The 26,744-nt window shown below is 48.8% G+C and overlaps 1 protein-coding gene across 3 annotated transcripts in view; it reads left to right on the forward strand.

The window, feature by feature from the left end:
* The first annotated feature begins 3,186 nt into the window (after nucleotides 1-3,186).
* Nucleotides 3,187-26,744, forward strand: part of SIN3A (SIN3 transcription regulator family member A) — a 146,866-nt gene continuing 123,308 nt past the window's right edge. The window contains exons 1-2 of one of the 3 annotated variants that reach the window (XM_068104292.2): nucleotides 3,187-3,377; nucleotides 10,225-10,436. In XM_068104292.2, the coding sequence (XP_067960393.1) occupies nucleotides 10,239-10,436 (198 nt within the window). In that variant the 5' untranslated portion in view covers nucleotides 3,187-3,377; nucleotides 10,225-10,238. Of the gene's footprint in view, nucleotides 3,378-3,601; nucleotides 3,627-10,224; nucleotides 10,437-26,744 lie in introns of those variants that run through there. The other 2 variants (XM_068104293.2, XM_078781485.1) reach the window with 2 other exon arrangements.

Raw genomic sequence — 26,744 nt, forward strand, 5'->3', positions numbered from 1 at the left:
GTCCATGGTACACGGTATCTTGTGGTGAGGCTATTGCCCAGAAACAACTTGCTTTCGTCTCCTGGAAAGCAAATCCAACGGAAGGAAATCTCATTTCCTTTCACAAAGCCCGAAACAAGTGTGTGTCCACCCTCAGGAGAGCCAGGAAACAATATCTCTCCGTTCTCAGGACCGAACTCTCTTATCTGTCTCCCTCTTCCAAATCCTGGTGGCGTCTGGTCAAATCTGTTTCTGGTGTTTGTTCCCCCTCCATCCCCTCCCTCACCTCAAATGGCCACACGGCTGACTCCGCACGTGAAAAAGCTGAATGCCTCAACTCTGTGTTTGCCTCTAAATCTTGTGTCCCAAACCCATCCCTCTCTGTACCCACCGTACCTAGTCATACCCAGCTGCTCCTGGACTCTGTGTCCTTTCCTCCTGACAAGGTGGAAAAGTTTCTGTCAACCCTCGACTCGGATTCTGCAACTGGACCTGACGGCATCAGCCCACGGGTCCTAAAATCCTGTTCTTCCGCTCTTTCACTCCCTCTCTCTGTTCTCTTCACCCTCTCTTTTGCTCGAGGTCATCTTCCATCTGCTTGGAAATCTGCCAACATCACCGCTTTGCAGAAAAAAGGTGTAAAAACAGATCCCAGCAACTACAGACCAATCAGCCTTCTCCCAATTATCAGCAAAGTCATGGAATCCATCATTGCTTCAGATATGAAATCTTTCCTCTTCTCCAATGGCTTCATCTCTGATCATCAATTTGGTTTCAGATCTGGACACTCTACTCTGGACATGCTGCTTCTGCTTTCTCAACAATGGATGGAGGTCCTCAATGCCAAACAGGAAATTAGAGCAGTCTCCCTTGACATATCACGTGCCTTCGATACGGTCTGGCACCCCGCTCTGCTCACCAAACTCTCCTCTTTTGGTATCCATGGAAATCTCCACGCATGGCTGGCGGACCTCCTCTCTAGTCGTAGTCAACGTGTGGCCCTGAATGGGTTTCTCTCATCTCCTCTTCCTGTTCAGGCTGGAGTTCCACAAGGCAGTGTTCTGGGCCCTGTGCTTTTTCTGGTCTTCATCAATGATCTCTCTGACTCTCTTGAAAATCCTCTGTTTCTCTTTGCTGATGACTCTACTCTCTGTCGCTCCATTCTTCATCCCTCAGATCGGCAGTCTGCAGCCTCCTCAAGCTCTGCAGAGCTGGACAAAATCACAGACTGGGCAAACAAGTGGAACATGTCTTTCAATCCTGACAAATCTCACACTCTTACGATGTCTCTCCGAAAAGACCGACTGGACAACCCTCCCATCCACTTTCTGAATAATCATCTCCAAGAAGTTCTGTCACTCAAGCTTTTGGGTCTCACTATCTGCCATGATCTTTCCTGGGAAAACCACATTTCAAATCTGGCCTCCAAAGCCAGTCGCCGACTGGGCATCCTCCGTCGTGCGAAGTCCTTCCTTGGCACACCTGAGCTCCTCACCACAGACAAGGCTTTCATCCGCAGCTCAATGGAATACTGCTCTCCCCTCTGGGCTGGTGCTCCTGCCTCACACCTAGCTCGTCTTCACGCTGTTGAAACCAAAGCATTCAGAATCATTGGAATCTCCCGCGATGAAGCTAACTCCAAGGGCCTCTCACTCACTCACCGCAGGCAGGTTGGTGGTCTTTCCGTCTTCTACCGACTCCTCTCTGGCCTTGCCCCCTCAGCTCTCTCTGGGCTCTGTCCCGCAAATATTCCTACAGGTCGCACAAGATCTGCCTGCAACCCTCTTATGGTCAAACTGCCAAAATCAAGACGTTCTGCTCACCTTCACTCCTTCATTCCTCTTTTCTCCCACCTCTGGAACAAACTCCCTCACTCTCTTCAATCCCACTCCACCCTCCAGGTCTTTAAAACAGCTGTTCACCACCATCTCTTATCTTCCCCCATCCAAAACCTTGATCTTTTCTACCCCCGCTAATTTCACCCCAATTCCACTTTTTTGAAATACCAACTTCTGTCCTGGAAGTCCTTGGTGTCCTTGTGTTTTATACTTCTCCCTCCCCCCCCCCCCACCCCCCTTCCCATGCCTCCTCCCCCCAAGCCCTCTCCCTTCCACACATCTCCCTGCTCTCAAATGTTGTGCTTGTGTGCTTCCCCTTCTCTCCCCATCTTGTTTTCCGCTCCCTCTTTTTATATATTTTGTTTGTCTGGTTGATTTGTTTGTGAAGTAAATGTTAGCTCTTTCACGAGCCTCGATTCAGTATACAAAAAAAAAACAAAAAAAAAAACCGTAACGTCCTGACCTAAAGCACCGTAAGGTCCTAAAGCACCGTAACATCCAAAAGCGTCGTCAAGCAGCCGTAACATCGTTTGCCCACTTTAGATAACGGCTCTTTCCACGCCTCCACTACAGCCATTGTTTGGACAAATTAATGCAACAAAATTAATCGATGGAAAGTACCAAACAAATTGCTTCCGATAAATCGTAGGCCTACACTACACTCTCTTTCCGTGCCCTATCTGTGCGAGTGAAGAAGTAAACCTAAACGGCTCTGGGACGCCGGACTTCCTTTGCCATACGTTTCAAATGCATTTAAACTTCAAGTACGATCAGTTCACTTCAAAAGGCCTGAGCTTGCACCAATCGATTTTTTTGTTAATCGATGTATTAAGTCATAATGTCCAATTCTTCACTTAAATACGGACACATATCTCCCTCCGTACTCATTAAAAGAATAAACATCCGTCAGTTCCGGTTATAACTTTGTGGGCGGTGTATAAGAAAAAGAGGCATCGTGTGTTTTAATTTGTAAAGCAGTACAATAGACATTTCGCTTTATTAAATTATCATTTATTTTACCAATCTGTTTCGACCTTTATTCGAAAAACAGTCATTTAAGGGATTGAAGGTCTTTTATAGTTCAAAATGGACACCTAGTATAATTATCTGTATTTCAGTATTTAATCATGGTTTGGCAAGCTGTTTTCAGCATTTACAATCATTCAATAAGCTAAATTTCAATAATAAATCATTCAAATGACCTCAAATCAGCCTTTGACCCTCAGTGTCCTCCCCCTTTCCGGGTACTGTATTGTGAAGTTTAATTCGTGCTTTTTCGTGTTCGTATTTGACGTTTGACGTACTTGACGCCAGCTGGCGGGAGTCCTGCTCGAAGTGGATTGGATAATGTTTTTGAGGAGGAGCTTTCGGTGATGTGACGTCACATCCGGACCCAGCGCGTCTGGCACGCCTATTTTACCATTTTTCTTCCTTCCCTTGTAATTTTTCAGATTTCAGATTTCTTTCCATTTTCATTTACTACGCCTTCTGCTGTGGGTCTTGTGGATCCGCCCGCCGTGTGACAGTGCCCGAGACGTTATACGACCTAACGATCGCTGTGTGAGTGTGAAACTGTGAAATGGGACTGTGTTTTGATCGCCGCCATTACGGTTCACGTTTCCGTACTTTCCTCACAACTGTCCCGTTGTATATTTTCATTTCCACCGCCTTCAGTCTCGATTCTTGCTCGAGTTCGCTGCGTTGTCAATGTAAATGAGGTTTTTGGTTTCCTTTCAGAGTATTATTCTGATAGTTGCTTTGCGTTGTTTCGCCTCAGGAATGATCTGGGAGTGATGTAGATAACGTGAGGTGAGCAGACAGCACAGGGCAAGACAGGTAGCTCGGTATAGGTAAAGCAAACGGTGTTTTAGGTTGTATTCTTAGCCTTAGACAAGGGGGATAAATTATAAATCAAACAAGGTGGTTTTGAACACTGTACAGGAATTTAATGAAAGTCCATCGAGAACATTGTGTACAATTTTGGCCACGCGTAGCCTCGTCCGATCAAGCCCGCGCGTTTTCTTGTGCGGCGGTGTTACATTTGCACTGATGCGGATGTGTTACATTTGCTACACTGGTGCGCCGGAGTTAACTTTGCTATCTTGGTGCGGCAGCGTTCTTTGCTAACCTGGTGCGGTGGTGTTAACTTTGCTATCATGGTGCGGTAGCGTTCTTTGCTAGCCTGAGGCTGGTGCGGTGGTGTTACCTTTGCTAACCTGGTGCGGTGGTGTTAACTTTGCTATCATGGTGCGGTAGCGTTCTTTGTTAGCCTGGTGCGGTGGTGTTACCTTTGCTAACCTGGTGCGGTGGTGTTAACTTTGCTAGCCTGGTGCGGTGGTGTTACCTTTGCTATCCTGATGCGGCGGTGTTAACTTTGCTAGCCTGGTGCGGTGGTGTTACCTTTGCTAACTTGGTGCGGTGGTGTTACTTTTGCTATCCTGATGCGGCGATGTTACCTTTGCTATCCTGGTGCGGTAGCGTCCTTTGCTATCCTGGTGCGGTGGTGTTACCTTTGCTATCCTGGTGCGGAGATGTTACCTTTGCTATCCTGGTGCGGTAGCGTTCGTTGCTAGCCTGGTGCGGTGGTGTTACCTTTGCTAACTTGGTGCGGCGATGTTACCTTTGCTATCCTGGTGCGGTAGCGTTCTTTGCTAGCCTGGTGCGGCGGTGTTACCTTTGCTAACCTGGTGCGCCAGAGTTAACTTTGCTATCCTGGTGCGGTAGCGTTACCTTTGCAAACCTGGTGCGGGGGTCTTACCTTTGCTAACCTGGTGCGGCAGCCTCACCTTCTGCTAACCTGGTGCGGCGGCGTTACCTTTGCAAACCTGGTGCGGCGGCGTTACCTTTGTAAACCTGGTGCGGCGGCGTTACCTTTGCAAACCTGGTGTGGCGGTGTTGCCTTTGCTACACTGGTGCGCCGGAGTTAACTTTGCAAACCTGGTGCGGCGGCGTTACCTTTGCAAACCTGGTGCGGCGGCGTTACCTTTGCTAACCTGGTGCGGCGGCGTTACCTTTGCTAACCTGGTGCGGCGGCGTTACCTTTGCAAACCTGGTGCGGCGGCGTTACCTTTGCAAACCTGGTGCGGCGGCGTTACCTTTGCAAACCTGGTGCGGCGGCGTTACCTTTGCAAACCTGGTGCGGCGGCGTTACCTTTGCAAACTCGGTGCGGTGGCGTTCCCTTTGCAAACCTGGTGCGGTGGCGTTACCTTTGCAAACCTGGTGCGGCGGCGTTACCTTTGCAAACCTGGTGCGGTGGCGTTACCTTTGCAAACCTGGTGCGGTGGCGTTACCTTTGCAAACCTGGTGCGGTGGCGTTACCTTTGCAAACCCGGTGCGGTGGCGTTACCTTTGCAAACCCGGTGCGGTGGCGTTCCCTTTGCAAACCCGGTGCGGTGGCGTTACCTTTGCAAACCCGGTGCGGTGGCGTTACCTTTGCAAACCCGGTGCGGTGGCGTTCCCTTTGCAAACCCGGTGCGGTGGCGTTACCTTTGCAAACCCGGTGCGGTGGCGTTCCCTTTGCAAACCCGGTGCGGTGGCGTTCCCTTTGCAAACCCGGTGCGGTGGCGTTCCCTTTGCAAACCCGGTGCGGTGGCGTTCCCTTTGCAAACCCGGTGCGGTGGCGTTACCTTTGCAAACCCGGTGCGGTGGCGTTACCTTTGCAAACCCGGTGCGGTGGGGTTCCCTTTGCTAGCCTGGTGCGGTGACGTTCCCTTTGCAAACCCGGTGCGGTGGCGTTCCCTTTGCAAACCCGGTGCGGTGGCGTTCCCTTTGCAAACCCGGTGCGGTGGCGTTCCCTTTGCAAACCCGGTGCGGTGGCGTTCCCTTTGCAAACCCGGTGCGGTGGCGTTCCCTTTGCAAACCCGGTGCGGTGGCGTTCCCTTTGCAAACCCGGTGCGGTGGCGTTCCCTTTGCAAACCCGGTGCGGTGGCGTTCCCTTTGCAAACCCGGTGCGGTGGCGTTCCCTTTGCAAACCCGGTGCGGTGGCGTTCCCTTTGCAAACCCGGTGCGGTGGCGTTACCTTTGCAAACCCGGTGCGGTGGCGTTACCTTTGCAAACCCGGTGCGGTGGCGTTACCTTTGCAAACCCGGTGCGGTGGCGTTACCTTTGCAAACCCGGTGCGGTGGCGTTACCTTTGCAAACCCGGTGCGGTGGCGTTACCTTTGCAAACCCGGTGCGGTGGCGTTACCTTTGCAAACCCGGTGCGGTGGCGTTCCCTTTGCAAACCCGGTGCGGTGGCGTTCCCTTTGCAAACCCGGTGCGGTGGCGTTCCCTTTGCAATCCCGGTGCGGTGGCGTTCCCTTTGCAAACCCGGTGCGGTGGCGTTCCCTTTGCAATCCCGGTGCGGTGGCGTTCCCTTTGCAAACCCGGTGCGGTGGCGTTCCCTTTGCAAACCCGGTGCGGTGGCGTTCCCCTTGCAAACCCGGTGCGGTGGCGTTACCTTTGCAAACCCGGTGCGGTGGCGTTACCTTTGCAAACCCGGTGCGGTGGCGTTACCTTTGCAAACCCGGTGCGGTGGCGTTCCCTTTGCAAACCCGGTGCGGTGGCGTTCCCTTTGCAAACCCGGTGCGGTGGCGTTCCCTTTGCAAACCCGGTGCGGTGGCGTTCCCTTTGCAAACCCGGTGCGGTGGCGTTACTTTTGCAAACCCGGTGCGGTGGCGTTCCCTTTGCAAACCCGGTGCGGTGGCGTTCCCTTTGCAAACCCGGTGCGGTGGCGTTCCCTTTGGAAACCCGGTGCGGTGGCGTTCCCTTTGCAAACCCGGTGCGGTGGCGTTCCCTTTGCAAACCCGGTGCGGTGGCGTTCCCTTTGCAAACCCGGTGCGGTGGCGTTCCCTTTGCAAACCCGGAGCGGTGGCGTTCCCTTTGCAAACCCGGTGCGGTGGCGTTCCCTTTGCAAACCCGGTGCGGTGGCGTTCCCTTTGCAAACCCGGTGCGGTGGCGTTCCCTTTGCAAACCCGGTGCGGTGGAGTTCCCTTTGCAAACCCGGTGCGGTGGCGTTCCCTTTGCAAACCCGGTGCGGTGGCGTTCCCTTTGCAAACCCGGTGCGGTGGCGTTCCCTTTGCAAACCCGGTGCGGTGGCGTTCCCTTTGCAAACCCGGTGCGGTGGCGTTCCCTTTGCAAACCCGGTGCGGTGGCGTTCCCTTTGCAAACCCGGTGCGGTGGCGTTCCCTTTGCAAACCCGGTGCGGTGGCGTTCCCTTTGCAAACCCGGTGCGGTGGCGTTCCCTTTGCAAACCCGGTGCGGTGGCGTTCCCTTTGCAAACCCGGTGCGGTGGCGTTCCCTTTGCAAACCCGGTGCGGTGGCTTTCCCTTTGCAAACCCGGTGCGGTGGCGTTCCCTTTGCAAACCCGGTGCGGTGGCGTTCCCTTTGCAAACCCGGTGCGATGGCGTTCCCTTTGCAATCCCGGTGCGGTGGCGTTCCCTTTGCAAACCCGGTGCGGTGGCGTTCCCTTTGCAAACCCGGTGCGGTGGCGTTCCCCTTGCAAACCCGGTGCGGTGGCGTTCCCTTTGCAAACCCGGTGCGGTGGCGTTCCCTTTGCAAACCCGGTGCGGTGGCGTTCCCTTTGCAAACCCGGTGCGGTGGCGTTCCCTTTGCAAACCCGGTGCGGTGGCGTTCCCTTTGCAAACCCGGTGCGGTGGCGTTCCCTTTGCAAACCCGGTGCGGTGGCGTTCCCTTTGCAAACCCGGTGCGGTGGCGTTCCCTTTGCAAACCCGGTGCGGTGGCGTTCCCTTTGCAAACCCGGTGCGGTGGCGTTCCCTTTGCAAACCCGGTGCGGTGGCGTTACTTTTGCAAACCCGGTGCGGTGGCGTTCCCTTTGCAAACCCGGTGCGGTGGCGTTCCCTTTGCAATCCCGGTGCGGTGGCGTTCCCTTTGCAAACCCGGTGCGGTGGCGTTCCCTTTGCAAACCCGGTGCGGTGGCGTTCCCCTTGCAAACCCGGTGCGGTGGCGTTCCCTTTGCAAACCCGGTGCGGTGGCGTTCCCTTTGCAAACCCGGTGCGGTGGCGTTCCCTTTGCAAACCCGGTGCGGTGGCGTTCCCTTTGCAAACCCGGTGCGGTGGCGTTCCCTTTGCAAACCCGGTGCGGTGGCGTTCCCTTTGCAAACCCGGTGCGGTGGCGTTCCCTTTGCAAACCCGGTGCGGTGGCGTTCCCTTTGCAAACCCGGTGCGGTGGCGTTCCCTTTGCAAACCCGGTGCGGTGGCGTTCCCTTTGCAAACCCGGCGCGGTGGCGTTCCCTTTGCAAACCCGGTGCGGTGGCGTTCCCTTTGCAAACCCGGTGCGGTGGCGTTCCCTTTGCAAACCCGGTGCGGTGGCGTTCCCTTTGCAAACCCGGTGCGGTGGCGTTCCCTTTGCAAACCCGGTGCGGTGGCGTTCCCTTTGCAAACCCGGTGCGGTGGCGTTCCCTTTGCAAACCCGGTGCGGTGGCGTTCCCTTTGCAAACCCGGTGCGGTGGCGTTCCCTTTGCAAACCCGGTGCGGTGGCGTTCCCTTTGCAAACCCGGTGCGGTGGCGTTCCCTTTGCAAACCCGGTGCGGTGGCGTTACTTTTGCAAACCCGGTGCGGTGGCGTTCCCTTTGCAAACCCGGTGCGGTGGCGTTCCCTTTGCAAACCCGGTGCGGTGGCGTTCCCTTTGCAAACCCGGTGCGGTGGCGTTCCCTTTGCAAACCCGGTGCGGTGGCGTTCCCTTTGCAAACCCGGTGCGGTGGCGTTCCCTTTGCAAACCCGGTGCGGTGGCGTTCCCTTTGCAAACCCGGTGCGGTGGCGTTCCCTTTGCAAACCCGGTGCGGTGGCGTTACCTTTGCAAACCCGGTGCGGTGGCGTTCCCTTTGCAAACCCGGTGCGGTGGCGTTCCCTTTGCAAACCCGGTGCGGTGGCGTTCCCTTTGCAAACCCGGTGCGGTGGCGTTCCCTTTGCAAACCCGGTGCGGTGGCGTTCCCTTTGCAAACCAGGTGCGGTGGCGTTACCTTTGCAAACCAGGTGCGGTGGCGTTACCTTTGCAAACCCGGTGCGGTGGCGTTACCTTTGCAAACCCGGTGCGGTGGCGTTCCCTTTGCAAACCCGGTGCGGTGGCGTTACCTTTGCAAACCCGGTGCGGTGGCGTTACCTTTGCAAACCCGGTGCGGTGGCGTTACCTTTGCAAACCCGGTGCGGTGGCGTTACCTTTGCAAACCTGGTGCGGTGGCGTTCCCTTTGCAAACCTGGTGCGGTGGCGTTCCCTTTGCAAACCTGATGCGGTGGCGTTCCCTTTGCAAACCCGGTGCGGTGGCGTTCCCTTTGCAAACCCGGTGCGGTGGCGTTCCCTTTGCAAACCCGGTGCGGTGGCGTTCCCTTTGCAAACCCGGTGCGGTGGCGTTACCGTTGCAAACCCGGTGCGGTGGCGTTACCGTTGCAAACCCGGTGCGGTGGCGTTACCTTTGCAAACCCGGTGCGGTGGCGTTCCCTTTGCAAACCCGGTGCGGTGGCGTTACCTTTGCAAACCCGGTGCGGTGGCGTTCCCTTTACTAGCCTGGTGCGGTGGCGTTCCCTTTGCAATCCCGGTGCGGTGGCGTTACCGTTGCAAACCTGGTGCGGTGGCGTTCCCTTTGCAAACCTGGTGTGGCGGCGTTCCCTTTGCAAACCTGGTGTGGCGGCGTTCCCTTTGCAAACCCGGTGCGGTGGAGTTACCTTTGCAAACCCGGTGCGGTGGCGTTCCCTTTGCAAACCCGGTGTGGTGGCGTTCCCTTTGCAAACCCGGTGCGGTGGCGTTCCCTTTGCAAACCCGGTGCGGTGGCGTTCCCTTTGCAAACCCGGTGCGGTGGCGTTCCCTTTGCAAACCCGGTGCGGTGGCGTTCCCTTTGCAAACCCGGTGCGGTGGCGTTCCCTTTGCAAACCCGGTGTGGTGGCGTTACCTTTGCAAACCCGGTGCGGTGGCGTTCCCTTTGCTAGCCTGGTGCGGTGGCGTTCCCTTTGCAATCCCGGTGCGGTGGCGTTACCGTTGCAAACCTGGTGCGGTGGCGTTCCCTTTGCAAACCTGGTGTGGCGGCGTTCCCTTTGCAAACCTGGTGTGGCGGCGTTCCCTTTGCAAACCTGGTGCGGTGGAGTTACCTTTGCAAACCCGGTGCGGTGGCGTTCCCTTTGCAAACCCGGTGCGGTGGCGTTCCCTTTGCAAACCCGGTGCGGTGGCGTTCCCTTTGCAAACCCGGTGCGGTGGCGTTCCCTTTGCAAACCCGGTGCGGTGGCGTTCCCTTTGCAAACCCGGTGCGGTGGCGTTCCCTTTGCAAACCCGGTGCGGTGGCGTTACCTTTGCAAACCCGGTGCGGTGGCGTTACATTTTCTACACTGGTGCGGTGCCAACGCTTTGGTGCGGTGGAATTCTGCTCTGCTTTGCCTTATGTGGCGCTACCCTGTTTTTACGAATGATGGTTGTTTGTAGGGTATGAATACACAATGAAGCGGCGGATGGATGAGCAGGAAAACCTCGTCACAACAACCCAACAGCAACCTCCTCGGATCGCTCCTGGTGGGGACCTGTTTCCCCGGCCTCAGCATAGAGTTCTTGCTCCTGCTCCAGTTTACGAGCCCATGGCTGAGAACATCCACCCAAATGCTGGTATCCAAAGTTACTCAAGCCCGCCAACCTACCAGGTGAGGCGATGCTATATGGATCTACTTTGGGAGCAAACCCCTTTCTTTTTGTCCAAGTTTGAGCAGTTTGTGACAACTATATGAAATTTAATTGGTGATGGGCTTGATGACTTGATTTTTGCATGAAGATGATGCTTTGTCCGATACACAATTTTTGTCGACATATTTGTTCACCCTAACTCGATCGCTGCGATCTTTCATGTTATCATTATTTCCTGTTACAGATACTGTGTAACCATGGATGACCTACCAGGTCATCATTGTGTGATATTGTGTGATACCATTGTGACACCATTGTGTGATAACAAAATTCTGGATTCTGGAGGTTCTGGTTCTGTTTTTCAGACGTGTTAGACTTCTACGAATGAGCAAAAGTCTCACTTTTCATTCTTTTAATTCTATCCTCTAGTGCTTTAATTTATTTGATCTGATTTTCTTCCATGGAAAAATAGTTTTCCTCTTACCACCGAATGCCAATATCAACCATACCTGGATGGAGATTTGTATGTGGGTTGATATGATTTGTTCAGAAGTGGTGTTTTCTAGTCTGGGTTTGATTCTACATTTTTGCTACTCCTCCCTTATAACAACCGCATTAATTTTTATTTATTTCTTTTTTTACTTATGTGCCATGAAACAGCCTCGCTGATGAAACTGTGATGATGTGCATTCGTGTTTGTAACATTTTAAAAATTCCCCTTATTAATGATGAGGCTAACCCCCGCTCTAGCGGGGAAAATGGCCTTAAAACGATCATTCATTCATTCATTCATTCGATGATGAACTTCCAGGAACAGATTTCCCCCTTTTTGAGATATCCTGCTCACAGACAAACAAGCAGACGGGTGCAAACATAAAAAGAAACTGCCTTCGGTGGAAGAGTTGATAAAGTACAATAAAATTCTCGTCTTGCGCTTAATAAATTGTTCTGATTATTGAGCGGTTAAGGTCTCTTTGTTTCAGTAATATCATTGCAACCGTTATCAGCCACGATTAGGGTTCATTGTCATTGAAACGGTAAAATATGTGGCACTATGAATGCAAAAATGTGCGCAAAGAAAATAACTGAGAACAGCACTGTACAGTACATGGGACACTGTAGACCTGCGTTTCGCAACCTTTTGTTGTTATTTTGTACGGATCTCCACGACCATGAGGAGAGAGAGAGAGAGCGAGAGACCACGCCCCCCTTGAGAATGAGCAGCGACTTCGATCATAGACACCGCCCACTTGATATTATTGTCAGCCAATCAGGCGTAAACTCCCTGCCTTGTTAACAGCTTCGGAAGAGATGAATCCTCCCCTACGATGAATCCTCCCCTACGATGAATCCGGATGAAGATTTAATGAAGAAGATGAAGATGAAGAAGATGATGAAGATGAAGATGAATCTCAACATTCATTGGCGGTGTATCTTTTGTGAAGTAGTATAAAACTTTAATTATTAAAGTGATACGCCAAGATAAGGTGTTTGAACTTTATTTTAATCTTCATCATGAATAGATGATGAACTTAAAATGTAACATGAACTGACAAACAAAACAAGAATAACTTTTACTGAAAAAATCTGATATGCATCTGAACTTATATCCAGGTTCAATGTTCCGTTATCATGAACAGCATTAAATAAACAACTTGCACTGATTAAACCCGAAAGTGAAACTTACAAGCCGAATTCAAATGTTCTGTTAGCAACATTGTAGATGTGGATTATCCATATCAGTGCGATGGTTGACTTTGCATATTGGCTACGAGATCATCGAATTGGCTTTGAAGCGGCGACAATGCGATTCTCAGGTTGGCGCACAGGGCCACTGTCTCCAGTTTGTTTCGATGCTTGGACTTCAGATATGTCACCGTTGAGAAACCTGCCTCACACATCCACGTCGTCGTGAATGGCATCAGGAACTTTACCGCAAGATGTGCAATCTCTGGGTACTCATGAGACACTGTCAGCCAAAACTTTATACTAAAGTGTCCTTCCTGAACAGTGTCTCAAGTGTACCGTCGGACACAATGTCGATCAAGTCCTCTTTCAATCTGTTGGACAAGTTGCAGCACTGCTGAACGTCGGCTGAATAAGGGTCTCGGATCCACTTCTCCACACGTGGATCAACAGGAAAGTTTTCGTCAAATCGTTTGCGCAGGTTCACCAGATGTTCGACGATGACATCCTTAATGTGCACACGTTCCTCAACACTCTTGCTGAGCAGAGCATCCAGGTTTTCGAACATGTCATCATTGGTCTGTACTCTTCTCTTACATAGATCCAGCTTTGACTTGAACGCCGCTATCTTGTCATACATTACGAACACGGATTTCGCCTGCTTGTTCGTTTTGCCCTGGAACGATATGTTCAGATTGTTCAACAAGTTGAAGATGTCGGCCATGTATGTCAATGTTGCGATGAATTTGTTGTTTTTGTAGTGGACTGCCAGGTCTGACCTCGCCAACTCCAAGAATGCGAGGACCTGGTCGCGAAGTTCATACAATCTTGCCAAAGCGTCTCCTCTGGATAGCCAGCGAACAGCTGCAAAATACAGCACCGTCGTGTGTTCTGCATCTTGCTCCTTACACAGCTCTGCAAACAACCTCGAATTTAGGGCGATGTTCCTGAGATGGTTGATTGTTTTCACTGCAATGTCCATTACTTCGGCAAGTCCAGGTGACATCTCTTTCGCCACGAATGCCTCGCGGTGGAGGAAGCAGTGGGTCCAGCTTGCCTCTGTACTGGTACCACATCTTTGATGAGCTTAATGACACCGCTGCGCCGACCTGCCATCGATGCCGCACCATCGGTACAAACGCCAACACAATCTTCCCACCTGAGCCTATGCAATGCGATGTGTTTGTTGACTGCGAATATTTCTGCGGCCGTGGTCTTGGTCTGTAGCTCGTCACATGCCAGAAGATCCTCCATAAAATCATCGATATGCCGATAACGAACAAAGATGAGGATCAACGCCTTCTGTGAGATGTCCATTGACTCGTCCAACTGGATGACAAACTTGTTGGCCTCTAGGTTTGCGTACAGCTGGTGCTCGATGTCTTCGCCCATGTCTATTATCCGTCGGCGAATCGTGTCGGCAGAAAGCGGAATGGTGCTTATCTTGGAAGCCGCCATCTCTCCAAGCACCTCTCTGCACATCACCTTGGCGCATGGCAGGATGAGTTGCTCTGCAATACAAGATAAATAAAATAACACATGAACATTTCTTTCACTTTGATAAATCTTGATTATGTTCCAAGCCAGCGGCGAGCAACCTGGGGGTCGTTTGGGGTTTTCCGGGGGTCATGAAGGGGTCATAAATAACATATAAATTTGTTGAGCCCATTTTTAGGAACCTAACAAAGGTACATACCACACACAGTATTTTGTTCGCGTATGCGCGTACGTCACGACCCCCAGGTTAAGAACCTCTGTTCCAAGGCATTATAAAAATTCAATATGTACGATGTGATTGCCCGACGCACTTTTAAAAAAGAGGCAAAGTTTAAGAATGGCTGTATTGCAACAAACAATAAAACTTACGAAGTTGTGAGATATCAACGTATACATGGCAGGAGTAAGAGTAAGCAAGAACCCGACATCAATATTCTAAAGACGAAATGAAAAACTAAACTTAACTATACTTACAGCACCATGTATTACTTTATGAACCTACAAACTGCCAATGCAGTGAAATACTTTTACGAAAAAAAACAAAAAACTTACCCGCAATAGTGTACGGTTTCTTTTCTTTGGCTATCTTCTCCACCACCAGGAAGCTGGCTTTGGTCAGTACCTTCGACGGAAAAACAGCTGAACTCATTACTGACTTGCTGTTGTTCATCTCGCTTTCTTTCCGGAGAAAAAACTCCCACGACTTGTTGACATGATTTCCATGTTTCTTCCCGAGGTGCCGTTTCAGCTTTTGGGGCCTGAGGGACTCGGCCAACATGTCAAGGCATATCACACACTGTGGTCGATGGACATTGTGCTTATCGATATTCAAGGTGAACCCATAGTTCAGGAACACAGGCTGATACTTTCTAGCCATGGCGAGTACCTTACGCTCACAGCTCAATCTTTCGAATGAACAGCAATGGACATTCGCGTGTCGGAAACTAAACGTATGATCTGACTGACCGGATGCACGCGTGGTATATCGCGGTAAATCGGTCCAGCGCGGTAGATCGGCACAGCACGGTAGAAGAGTCCACACTATAAAGTTTGTGTCGGCGTTCGTTTGATCTCTGTTCTGTTCAGTCGGGAGAAGTAAATCATCGATAAAGTTTTTTTCCCGCAATTTCTGAAACGATCGTGCGACCCATTCAAAATCCTTCGTGACCCAAACATTGGGTCGTGACCCATAGGTTGCGGAACGTCACTGTAGACTACTTACTCTTTACAGCTCGTGGAAGAAAGATTCACGCTCTGCCCAACAAACGTATCCCGAGTTGCTCCTCCCACGTTTTATTCATAAGTACAAGTGAAATTCATATCTAGGACATTAAAATATATATTATGGGGCTCGGTTTGTTAGTCGCGGATTCCCTGTACTTATTTTAATTCATAAAAATGTAATCTCTGGAGTTTTGGATACATGCATACATGCATACATACATACACTGGACAAAACAATGGAAACACATGGTTAAATGAGGGACCCTGTGCAATTAAGCAAGTAATATATCTGCATGCTTAGGGTCATGTATAAAATTGCTGCACAGGCCTGGTTGCCGATAATTATGGCTGCAAGGGGACACCTCTTCCTCTCCTCCCCCACACCCCCAATGCCCCCAACCACAGAGCACGTGTGGTCACCCATTTGTTTGATGAGCATGACACTGATGTAATCCATATGTTATGGCCTTCTCAGTCACCAGATCTGATCCCAATCGAGCATTTATGGGATATTTTGGAATGATGCCTGAGACAGCATTTTCCTGCTCCATCAAACAGATGTGATTTGATTGACTTTCTCGTGGAAGAATGGAACTGCATCCCTCCTGCAGAATTCCAAACTCTGGTGGCCTATATGCCACTCGCATAGTGGCTTCACATGGTTTCCCAACACCCCAATAAGTGGCTTTGCATTGGTGTTTCCATTTATTTGTCCACGACCTGTACATGCATACTTGCATACAGATGCCATAGCTCCCTTTTTGAAAGATATTTTAGACAACAAAATTCCGACTTGTACTTTCTTTCTTTTTTTTTCATTTTTTTTTTTCATCATCTTCTGCAGTCAACTTTTTGTCCCCCGTCGCACCGCGGAGCGAAAGGGGGACTATGGTTTTCCCCTCCGTCCGTGTGTCCGTGCGGGCGTGCGTGCGTAAGCGAAGGACCGCATTCGAATTTGGTGTGTGGGTGCAACCCACGTCAAAATCCAAGATGGCCGCCGCCATGTATGTCTGATGCCATGTATGTCTGAACCTTGTGAGCGGAATATCTTGAAAAATAAGCGAAGTACCAACTTCTAATTTGGTGTGTGGGTGTATCTCGGCATAAGGAAGAACGCTATTGAAAATTGTGTCGCCACGTCAAAATCCAAGATGGCCGCCACCATATATATGTCTGAACCTTGTGAGCGAAATATCGTGAAAAATAAGCGAAGTACCAACTTCTAATCTGGTGTGTGGGTGTATCTAGGCAGAAGGAAGAACGCTATTGAAAATTGGGTCGCCACGTCAAAATCCAAGATGGCCACCGCCATGTATGTCTGAACCTTGTGAGATGAATATCTTGAAAAATAAGCGAAGTACCAACTTCTAATTTGGTGTGTGGGTGTATCTCGGTATAAGAAAGAACGCTATTGAAAATTGGGTCGCCACGTCAAAATCCAAGATGGCCACCGTGCGTCTTACACTTTGTCAACTCGCATCACTTCACCGACGGGGGACATCGGCATAACGCTTGTTAATGCCATTCTTGACATGTTGTGCAGGATAAGAAGAGGTTGGAGGACTGAGAGGCCATTCACTTACCTGTAGTTAAGATGGCAGGTTTATTACCTTGGCCTTGTGGGTGATTTCCAGTGTTGTTTTTTAAAGATACCATAAGAGTTTAAAATCTGAAAGGGCTTTCAAGTCCACCAGCCAAGCAATAAAACACAAGATAGAGACCTAAACCTTCCCCACTTTGAAAGGACAACCGACTCCATGATGCAGTGCCCTCTTTGTAAACTAGCAGTGCAATAGTTAATGTTGTTGGCAGGTTGCGTCCCAACAATCGATTGCATATTGCACAGCTCGAAAACTAAAAATGCTACTTCTGAAATATCCTGTTCGTAAGAACGATTGACAGTACAGTATTTCAAAACTGAAACTGTTTATTTCAAAACTGAAACCTTGAAACAACTTGCCTTTGCCTCTTGGAAGGTCAATCCTACTGAAGGATACACAGCTGACTCCGCACGTGAAAAAGCTGAATGCCTCAACTCTGTGTTTGCCTCAAAATCTAGTGTCCCAAACCCGTGCCTCTCTGTACCCAATCATACCCAGCTGCTCCTGGACGCTGTCCTTCTCTCCTGACAAGGTGGAGACGTTTCTGTCAATCCTTGCCTTTGATTCTGCAACTGGACCAGACGGCATCAGCCCACAGGTCCTAAAATCCTGCTCTGCCACTCTTTCACACCCTCTCGCTGTTCTCTTCACCCTCTCTTTTGCTCAAGGTCATCTGCCATCAGCTTGGAAATCAGCCAACATCACCGCTTTACACAAAAAATGTGCAAACACAGATCCTTGCAACTACAGACCAATCGGCCTTCTCCCAATTATCAGCAAAGTCATGGAATCCATCATTGCTTCGGATATCAAATCCTTCCTCTTCTTCAATGGCTTGTTGTTGTGTTGTGTTGTTGTGTTGTGTTGTTGTGTTGTGTTGTGTTGTGTTGTTGTGTTGTTGTTGTTGTTGTGCTTGTTCTCCCCTCTTCAATGTTGTGTTTGTGTGCTTCCCCTTCTCTCCCCATCTTGTCTACCGCTCCCCTTTTTATATACTTTGTTTGCTTGTTTGTTTGATTTGTTTGTTTGCTAAATGTTAGCTCTTTCACGAGCCTCGATTCTGTATACAAAACAAAACAAAACAAAACAAAACAAAACAAAAAAAAAAAACAAAAAAAAACAAACAAACAAAAAAAAAAGCTTGATCTCTGATCATCAATTTGGTTATAGACCAGGTCACTCTACTCTGGACATGCTGCTTCTGCTGTCTCAACAATGGATGGAGGTCCTCAATGTCAAACTGGTGAGGCAAACTGGGAGCAGAGCGGCACCCCGCTCTGCTCACCAAACTCTCCTCCTATGGTTTCCATGGAAATATCCACGCATAGCTTGCGGACGTCCTCTCTGGTCGGAGTCTACGTGTGGCCCTGAATGGGTTTCTCTCATCTCCCCTTCCTGTTCAGGCTGAAGTTCCCCAAGGCAGTGTTCTGGGCTCTGTGCTTTTTCTGGTCTTCATCAATGATCTCCCCGACTCTCTTGAAAATCCTCTCTATCTCTTTGCTGATGACTCCACTCTCTGCCGCTCCATTCCTCATCCCTCAGATCGGCAGTCTGCAGCCTCCTCACTCTGCAGACCTGGACAAAATCACAGACTGGTCAGACAAGTGGAACATGTCTTTCAATCCTGACAAATCTCACACTCTTACAATGTCTCTCCGAAAAGACCGACTGGACAACCCTCCCATCTACTTTCTCAACAATCCTCTCCAAGAAGTTCTGTCACTCAAGCTTTTGGGTCTCACTATCTGCCATGATCTTTCCTGGGAAAACCATATTTCCAAGCTGGCCTCAAAAGCCTGTCACCGACTGGGCATCCTCCATTGTGCGAAGTCCTTCCTTGGCACACCTGAGCTCCTCACCACATACAAAGCTTACATCTGCAGCTCAATGGAATACTGTTCTCCCCTCTGGGCCGGTGCTCCTGCCTCACACCTAGCTTGTCTCCACGCTGTTGAAACCAAAGCTTTCAGAATCATTGGAATCTCCCGCGATGAAGCTAACTCCGAGGGCCTTTCACTCAATCACCGCAGGCAGGTAGGTGGTCTTTCTGTCTTCTAACGACTTATCTGGCCTAGCTCCCCCAGCTCTATCTGTGCTCTGTCCCCCAAATATTCCTACAGGTCGCACAAGATCTGCCAGCAACCCTCTTCTGGTGAAATTGCCAAAATCGAGACTCTCTGCTCACCTTCACTCCTTCATTCCTCTTTACTCACACCTCTGGAACAAACTCCCTCACTCTCTTCAATCCCACTCCTCCCTCTATGTCTTTAAAACAGCTGTTCACCACCATCTCTTATTTTCATCCCCCATCCAAAACCTTGATCTCTTCTACCCCCGTTAACTCACCCCCAGATCCACTTTTTCTGAAATGCCGACTTCTTTCCTGGAAGTTCTGGCAGTGTCCATGTGTTTTATACCTCTCCCACACCCCCTCCCCATGCCCTCCCTCCCCAAAGCCCTCTACCTCCCACAGATCTCTCGATGTCCCTGCTCTCAAATGTTGTGTTTGTGTCCTTCCCCCTCTCTCCCCATCTTGTCTACCGCTCCCTTTATTTGATGAATTTTATTCATTTTTAATTTATATTATTATTTTATTTTATTTTGGATCACAAATAACAGTTCATTTTTACTCCCTGATCAGTGCAAGGTAAGTAAAATTAATCTTACCAAAAAAGCATTGTCTTACACGGACCAAAGGTATTTTAAACAGTATCACGATATTTCAAAACATTTTCAATGGCTTCTACGAGACAGGGCAGCATGGAGATTCATACCAAAGGAATCACAAGACTTGCCACTAAACTCGAAATATATAATTAAATAATCACTCGCGGTTCCCAATGAAAAATATTTTTTGCACCCGTGAATGTAGAAGCAGGTCGCTTTTTATGAACCCCGAAGATGTGGGGTCCGCGAATGTTGAGGCCCAGCTGTACTCTTAAATTGTGTAACATGAGATTTCTTCAAATACACTACATGACCAAAAGTATGCGGACACCTCTTCTAATTAGTGGATTCGGCTGTTTCAGCCACACCCATTGCTGACAGGTGTGTATATAATCAAGCACACAGCCATGCAGCCTCCATAGACAAACATTGGCAGTAGAAGAGACGGTACTGAAGACCTCAGTGACTTTCAACATGGCACCATCATAGGATTCCACCTTTCCAACAAGTCAGTTTGTCAAATTTCTGCCCTGCAAGAGATGCCCTGGTCAACTGTAAGTGTTGTTATTATGAAGTGGAAACGTCTAGGAGCAACAACAGCTCAGCCGCGAAGTGGTAGGCCACATAAGCTCACCGAACGTGAGTGCTGAAGTGCGTAGCGCGTAAAAAGCGCTATGGAGTGGTGTAAAGCTCGCCGCCATTGGACTCTGCAACAGTGGAAACGCGTTCTCTGGAGTGATAAATTGCGCTTCACCATCTGGCAATCCGACGGAATAATTTGGGTTTCGCGGATGCCAGGAGAAGGCGACCTAGCCGAATGCATAGTGCCAACTGTAAAGTTTGGTAGAGGAGGAATAATGGTCTTTTTTTTTTTCTTTTTTCTTTTTCTTTTTTGTATACAGGATCGAGGCTTGTGAAAGAGCTAACATTTATCACACAAAAAATCAAACAGACACACAAAACATATAAAATAAGGGTAGCGGTCGACAAGATGGGGAGAGATGGGGAAGTACAAACACAACATTTGAGAGCAGGGACATCGGGAGATCTGTGGGAGGGAGAGGGCTTGGGGGGGAGGAGGCGTGGGAAGGGGGGAGGGGTGGGTGGGAGAAGTATAAAACACAAGAACACTGCAAGGACTTCCAGGAAAGAAGTTGGTATTTCAAAGAAGTGGATCTGGGGTGAAATTAGCGGGGGTAGAAAAGATCAAGGTTTTGGATGGGGGAAGATAAGAGATGGTGGTGAACAGCTGTTTTAAAGACCTGGAGGAAGGAGTGGGATTGAAGAGAGTGAGGTAGTTTGTTCCAGAGGCGGGAGAAAAGAGGAGTGAAGGTGAGCAGAGAGTCTTGATTTTGGCAGTTTAACCATGAGAGGGTTGCTGGCAGATCTTGTGCGAGTCCAGGAGCAGCTTGGTATGACTGTGTACGGTGGGTACAGAGAGGGATGGGTTTGGGACACAAGATTTAGAGGCAAACAGAGTTGAGGCATTCAGCTTTTTCACGAGCGGAGTCAGCTGCGTAGCCGTTTGAGGTAAGGGAGGGGATGGAGGGCGAACAAACACCAGAAACAGATTTGACCAGATGCCACCAGGATTTGGAAGAGGGAGACAGGTTTGAGAGTTCAGTCTTGAGTGAGGAGAGATATTGTTTCCTGGCTCTCCTGAGGGTGGACACACACTTGTTTCGGGCTTGTGTGAAAGGAAATGAGATTTCCTTCCGTTGGATTTGCTTTCCAGGAGGCGAAGGCAAGTTGTTTCTGGGCAACTGCCTCACCACAAGATTCCGTGAACCATGGACGGGAGTAAGGGTATGACGACTGAAGACGAGATGGGATAAATCTGTGCATGAGAGAGAGAGCAATTTACTTTGGAAGAATTCCTAGGATGAGTTGATGTCAGAGGCGGTAGAGATGGGAGACCAGTCCAGATGATTGATGGCTGCTTGAAGACCGTGCCAGTTGGCCTGAGTGAAATGCCAGACTCGTCGACGCTGAAGAGGCTCTCTGAGAATGGTCAGAGAGATGTCCACTTTAACAAGCACATGATCAGATGAGCCGATTGGAGCAGAAGAATAGCAGCAGACATTTGCGGGGAAGTTAGTCAGAACCAAGTCTCGAAGAGAAGATGCTCCATTGACTGAGATCTGGGTCGGCAAATTGGCAGATTGTGTCAGTCCCATTGAGTCGCAGAAGTCTTTTGCTGAGGAGCCATGGCTGGTGAGAGAGGTACCCGCACCCAGCCAACTAGCATGGTGACAATTGAAATCACCACACATGAGGAAGAGAGAGTTGGGATGAGTTGATAGAAGTTGGTCCATATTATCAGACAGCGAGATGTAAATGGAGTCATCACTGTTTGGTGGACGGTACAACACACATATGAACAAAAGGTGGGAGTGAAAGGGAAGATGTAGCCAGAGGTACTCTTGGGGGTGGGGTGAAGAGAGGGGCAGTGCAGGGCGAGTGAGGAAGAGGGTTTTTGATAAAGATAGCAACCCCACCTCCAGGACGAGGCTCGGGTCTATCATACAGGATGAGGGAGTAACACGGGAGAGATATTAAGGAATCGGAGACATCTTGAAGGAGGAAAGTTTCTGTTAAGCAGATCAAGGCTGGTCTGTCAGAAGCAACCTGTATGGAGAGATCAGTCAAGTTTGAGCGAAGGCCCCGGATGTTTGAGGTCCATACCGTTAATGAAGAGGAAGGGGAGCATCAGATGCAGAACGGGGAGCGGGGGGGGGGGGGGGGGGTGGTGGGGCAGAGGCATGGTGAGGTGGTGGGGCAGAGAAAAGATTTGATAGTGATTGGGTGAGGCATGGTGAGGTGTTATTTGAGGGGGGGGCGGGGGCAGAGCGAGGAAGATGGTTGGGGGAGATGGAGGTGAGAGTTGGAAGGGGGAAGAAGCAGAGAGGACGCTTTGAGGAGGAGGGGTGAGAGGGTGGAAATGGAGAGAAAAATGAGGGTGCGGAGATTTTAAGGGGAGGAGTGAGGGGGAGGGTTTTGTGGTCCAGAATGATATGAGAAAAAAAATGGTAACAACTTTTTCATGTTCTCACCATCCATAATTGTTCCTTTGGTCATAAAAACACTATGTGAAGTTTTAGGGATCTATTTTACTATTTTGAGGTAGCTCAACTAACTTGAAATTTCAGTATACATATAGTCTATATACTATACAGGTGACATTGGTATATAACGCAATGCACAAATTACACATACAGTACATACAAATTCTAAACACATCTACCAGCTGGTTATTCAGTCTTTTCCAGTTAGGGTCTTCTTGTTGCTGTCAGGGAATGTTTTTCCCTGCGTTCCTGCACAACCTGCAGCAGGAACTGAAGTTGATCTTCATCATGTGTCAGCATCCGCTGAACTCCTGAATTAGTGCAACTCCTCGTTCCACATGGTCATTTACCACTTTCATGGCCTTCAGTCTCACACGCTGCTTTAAAATCGTCTCGGTCTTCCCAAGTCTCTGGGTCTACTTCCAGAAAACTGTCAGGAAGGTCCATCTTTTCAAAAAGCATGTGGGATTTCTGTGTAACAAAGTCTTCCAAACCACTTTCCTGAATATTTCCCAGATCAACTTGGATGCGCTTCGGAGGATCTTCTAGTCCTTCATTCTCCAGTGCGAGGATCATTTATTGTTTCACTGCTGCAGGCACATTCTTGTCAAAAAATGCAAGACCAATCAGGTCCTCTGATAAGTACCACAGATGGCCTGCTAGTTTCATGGTTGCTGCCTTCGAAATTGCTTGGTTTACATCTTTGTACTGCACCAGAGATTTTCGAAGAAGCAAATCACTGTTTGGGGCAGAAGCCACAAGAGGAGCTGTCATCCATGCTCTGATGTAAATACGGATGGTGAAGATGGCAATGTCTCTCAGTCCTTTCTGCTCTTTGCTAGTGAGTTTGAACTGACTTCTGAACATCGAAACCTTCAGGCTATAGATGACCTTTGACATCCAACTGGCATGGTGCATGGGTCCTGGGGCCATGAACTGGACTCCTTTTGCAAGAACTCCACCCAGAAAGATTACACACAGTTCCAATAATTCCCGATAATCATCTCTTGGATGGATTTCAGCAAGCTGACTCACAACGAAAAGCAGAACATCATCCTTGATATCAGAAAGGGATTCACTAACCAATTCATCTGTAGTTGCATTAACAAAGTTATCCTGATCCAGAAATTCCCAGCGAGCCTGGAATCATTTGAAAATTAAGATCTCTGGTCCAGAGGAGGGCCCAATGCAGCTCACAAACACTACTCCAATCACAATTTCAAGTATGTGGTGGCGACGAGCAAGAAATAGCAGTTCAGTGCCCAGTCCTTGTTCAATTAACACACATGCTCCAGCCAGCCTATCCATGTTGGAACTTGTGTCAAAACACAAAGCTCTCACAGCGTCCTCAATCATTCAAAGCATTTATAACGGCATCTGCTTGTGCTTGTCCAGTTCCAGATGGCAATCTGCCAACAGTCAACAGTTGGGATATTCCAACGCCAGACACAAGTACTGGATGCTGGTCGACTAGTTCTTTGCCAGTCAGGTCGGGGATCAGTTTTCCATCCCAGTGTACTGTTAGTGGCACACCGCTTTGAATTCAGCCCTTAAATCTTGTGACTTCTTTGTTCGATGTTGTTGCCGGAGGCGGCGAATTGAGCACCGGCTCAATGCAAGTTCCTCAATATCATGTCCAAGACTCTGGGCTGTTGCAGTCACCACCATCATTGCCTTTCTGTCTGACAATTTCGTTCTGTCCAAAGCAGCACTTAGTGATGGTGACACAATGGGCATCGTTTTGCGTTTTTTGCGAGGTGGAGTTTCTCCAGTGACTCGCTGATCTTCATCCTCAGTTGACTCATCTGCAGACCCAGAGCTGCTGCTGGAAGATACAATAAGAGTGGCATTGGATGGGCCTGCTTCTTGTGCTTGTTGTTCACGGTAGGCCCTCGTTTCATGCCGCTCCCTTGCTGCTGCTTTCCGTTTCTCCTTCTGATTGAGCCTGGCATCAAAACCAGCCATGGAACCTCGCCTCCCCTTTGGGCAAGTAAGAACTCTTTATCTTCCTGTATAGTCATCATGTTCAGAGCATCTGCATGAGCAACATCAAACAGATCATCAAAGCAAACGGTGAAGGCTTCTTTTTATTTTCCAACTGAGTTTTCGACTTTCTATTCTTCTTCTTCTTGAGAAGTTGCCATTGTTCAAACACTTTTTCAACCTTAGATTGGCAATGATGTCTTTGTCTTGTAGCAATGTGTGCCATCTGCCAAAATTCTTGGATTTCATTGATCATCAGAGCAGATGCCTCTCGTTTGGACTTCTTTAATGTCAGATGTTGGTACATAAAGAAACTCAGCACTTGCCGCAAGAAAGGTAGTTTTACACCAGTAATCACTTCGTTTAACGTTCCTATAAGGTACACCCTTTCTCTGGATTTTGTAGCCATTGTGAATGAATTTGGGGAAGATACAGTAAGAAAAAAAGGTAATTAGAGGGAGTTCTTACAAAATTGGGTGTTTATTTTAATGGGGGTAGCAAAATAACCATTGGAGACCATGTCAGGGACTTGAAATATAAGGGGAAACTGAACATCTAAACAGTTAGTCACATTTTGGCAAAAAATGTCATTTTGTGAATGACAATAAAAAGAAAACATGTTACACATAATTGATATAAGTGGGCCTATGCCCTATATAGCCCAATGTCGTATTGTCATGTTAGGCTAGGCATAGGCTCGGCTTTATTATTTAGGCCGAGACAATAGACATAATAAATGCTGCTAAGTGTTCCAAGTACTACTATTTAATACAGGCCTAATATTATATTTGATTATAGAAGCTTCATTATTACATACATTACCTTCATAAGTATCTTGTATCCAAGGAAACCATCCCAAAATTGTCAGTGATCTTGATCAGCAACAGACTTGTTCTAACTTGTCCTGGTCAGAGGTAGGTGATTTTATGGAAGGCCGAAATGTTTTTAAAAAGTCAAATTTTGAGACACTTGAATGTAAACAAATTTTCAGGATAAATTTGAAACCTTACCTCTACAGGGTACAATGCATACATACTGCATAGACCCCTCAAAACATATTTTCCTTCATAAAATATCAACAAGGCATGCAGGGTATTCATAACTCAACTTAATATTCCTGTAAAAGTATGTGACAATCAGAAACTGTTTCAGTGTCCATGGTATTGTAAGATGTTAGTGTAAGACCATATGGGGAAACTTTGATGACAATGAGCTACCCAGAAATATTATTCAATTTCATTTTTATTTCACTAGCAGTGTTTTTTTTAGGTATTGGAGCAGTTCTGGAAGGTGAGAACATGACATTTAAAAATATATATATTGTGGACCACCCCAGGGGAGGGGTTAGGTGGGAGTTTAGGAGGGAAGGGGCAAGCGGGGGGGGGGGGGGGGGGGATTTGAAAGGGGTGTGTGATGGGAGAGATATGGAAGGGAGCGAGTTGAGGAGGGGAGAGGTGAGGGGGGAGTTTAGGAGGGAAGGGGCAAGGGGGAGATTTGAAAGGGATGGGTGATGGGGAAGATTTGGAGGGGAGGGGTGAGTTTTTTTATTTTAGAAAGTGTTGTACGATTAATGGGAAACGAACATTTATTGCAAAATGAGTTTCTTGTGACCTTTGAGTCAGAGATACGTTTAAGGACGCTGGAGGGGGGTGGGGAGGGGGGGGGGGGTGGAGTGCAGGAGAGTTTAGGGAATGTAGAAAGGAGGAACTGTAAGAGATGGATTTTTTTTTTTGGAATGAATAGATTTGGTGAGCAATTCGAAAGCAACCTTTTAAAGAAGAAAAAAGTGTTTTAATATATGACAGAATACAGCACTTCAGGGGAAAGTTCAAACATTTTAAAATTTGAACAGTGAAAACTATCTGGGGGAATGGTGTGAAAATGGGGGTGAAACACGTGGTCGAAGAACGAACGAACGAAAAGTACCAAGAAGGAAATGTTTTTGTTTTTGTTTTTAGTTAAGATTTTAAACAAGGAAGTATGGGGTGAAAACACTGGGAAAAATTGAGAGAACGAAAGTAGAAGGACCACAATTGACTGCTGAGAGAAAACAAAGCCTCAAGATAGGAAGCTTGAAGAACTAGGCTGCAAATTACGCGGCACGAAATACTCGACTATTTATACAGGTATTTTCATACCGATTAACACCGAGAATCTTCCTCGGGACGCACTCTAGGAACATACACGTAAGATAAATACAGTTTCGACAAAAATACAATTGTGAACAATTCCTTAACTTCGAGCGTGCGTGGAGAGCATGGACAGCTTTGAAAAGCCGTGACCTCCTCCCTTGGGCGGTATAATTGTTTCCTGATAGGCCCTTTAGTTCCAGTGAAGGGAAATCTTAACGTTGCAGCATACAAGGACATTCTAAATGTTTGTGGCAACAGTTTAGAGAAAGCCCTTTCCTGTTTCAGCATGGCAATGCCCCCATGCACAAAGCGAGGTCCATCCATAAATGGTTTGTTGAGATTGGTGTGGAAGAACTTGACTGGCCTGCACAGAGCCCTGACCTCAACCCCATCGAACACCTTTGGGATGAATTGGAGCACCGACTGTGAGCCAGGCCTAAACGCCCAACATCAGTGCCCGACCTCACGAATGCTGT

This window comes from Myxine glutinosa, chromosome 7 (assembly GCF_964187855.1).
Source record: "Myxine glutinosa chromosome 7, kmMyxGlut1.1, whole genome shotgun sequence".
Lineage (NCBI taxonomy): Eukaryota > Metazoa > Chordata > Myxini > Myxiniformes > Myxinidae > Myxine > Myxine glutinosa.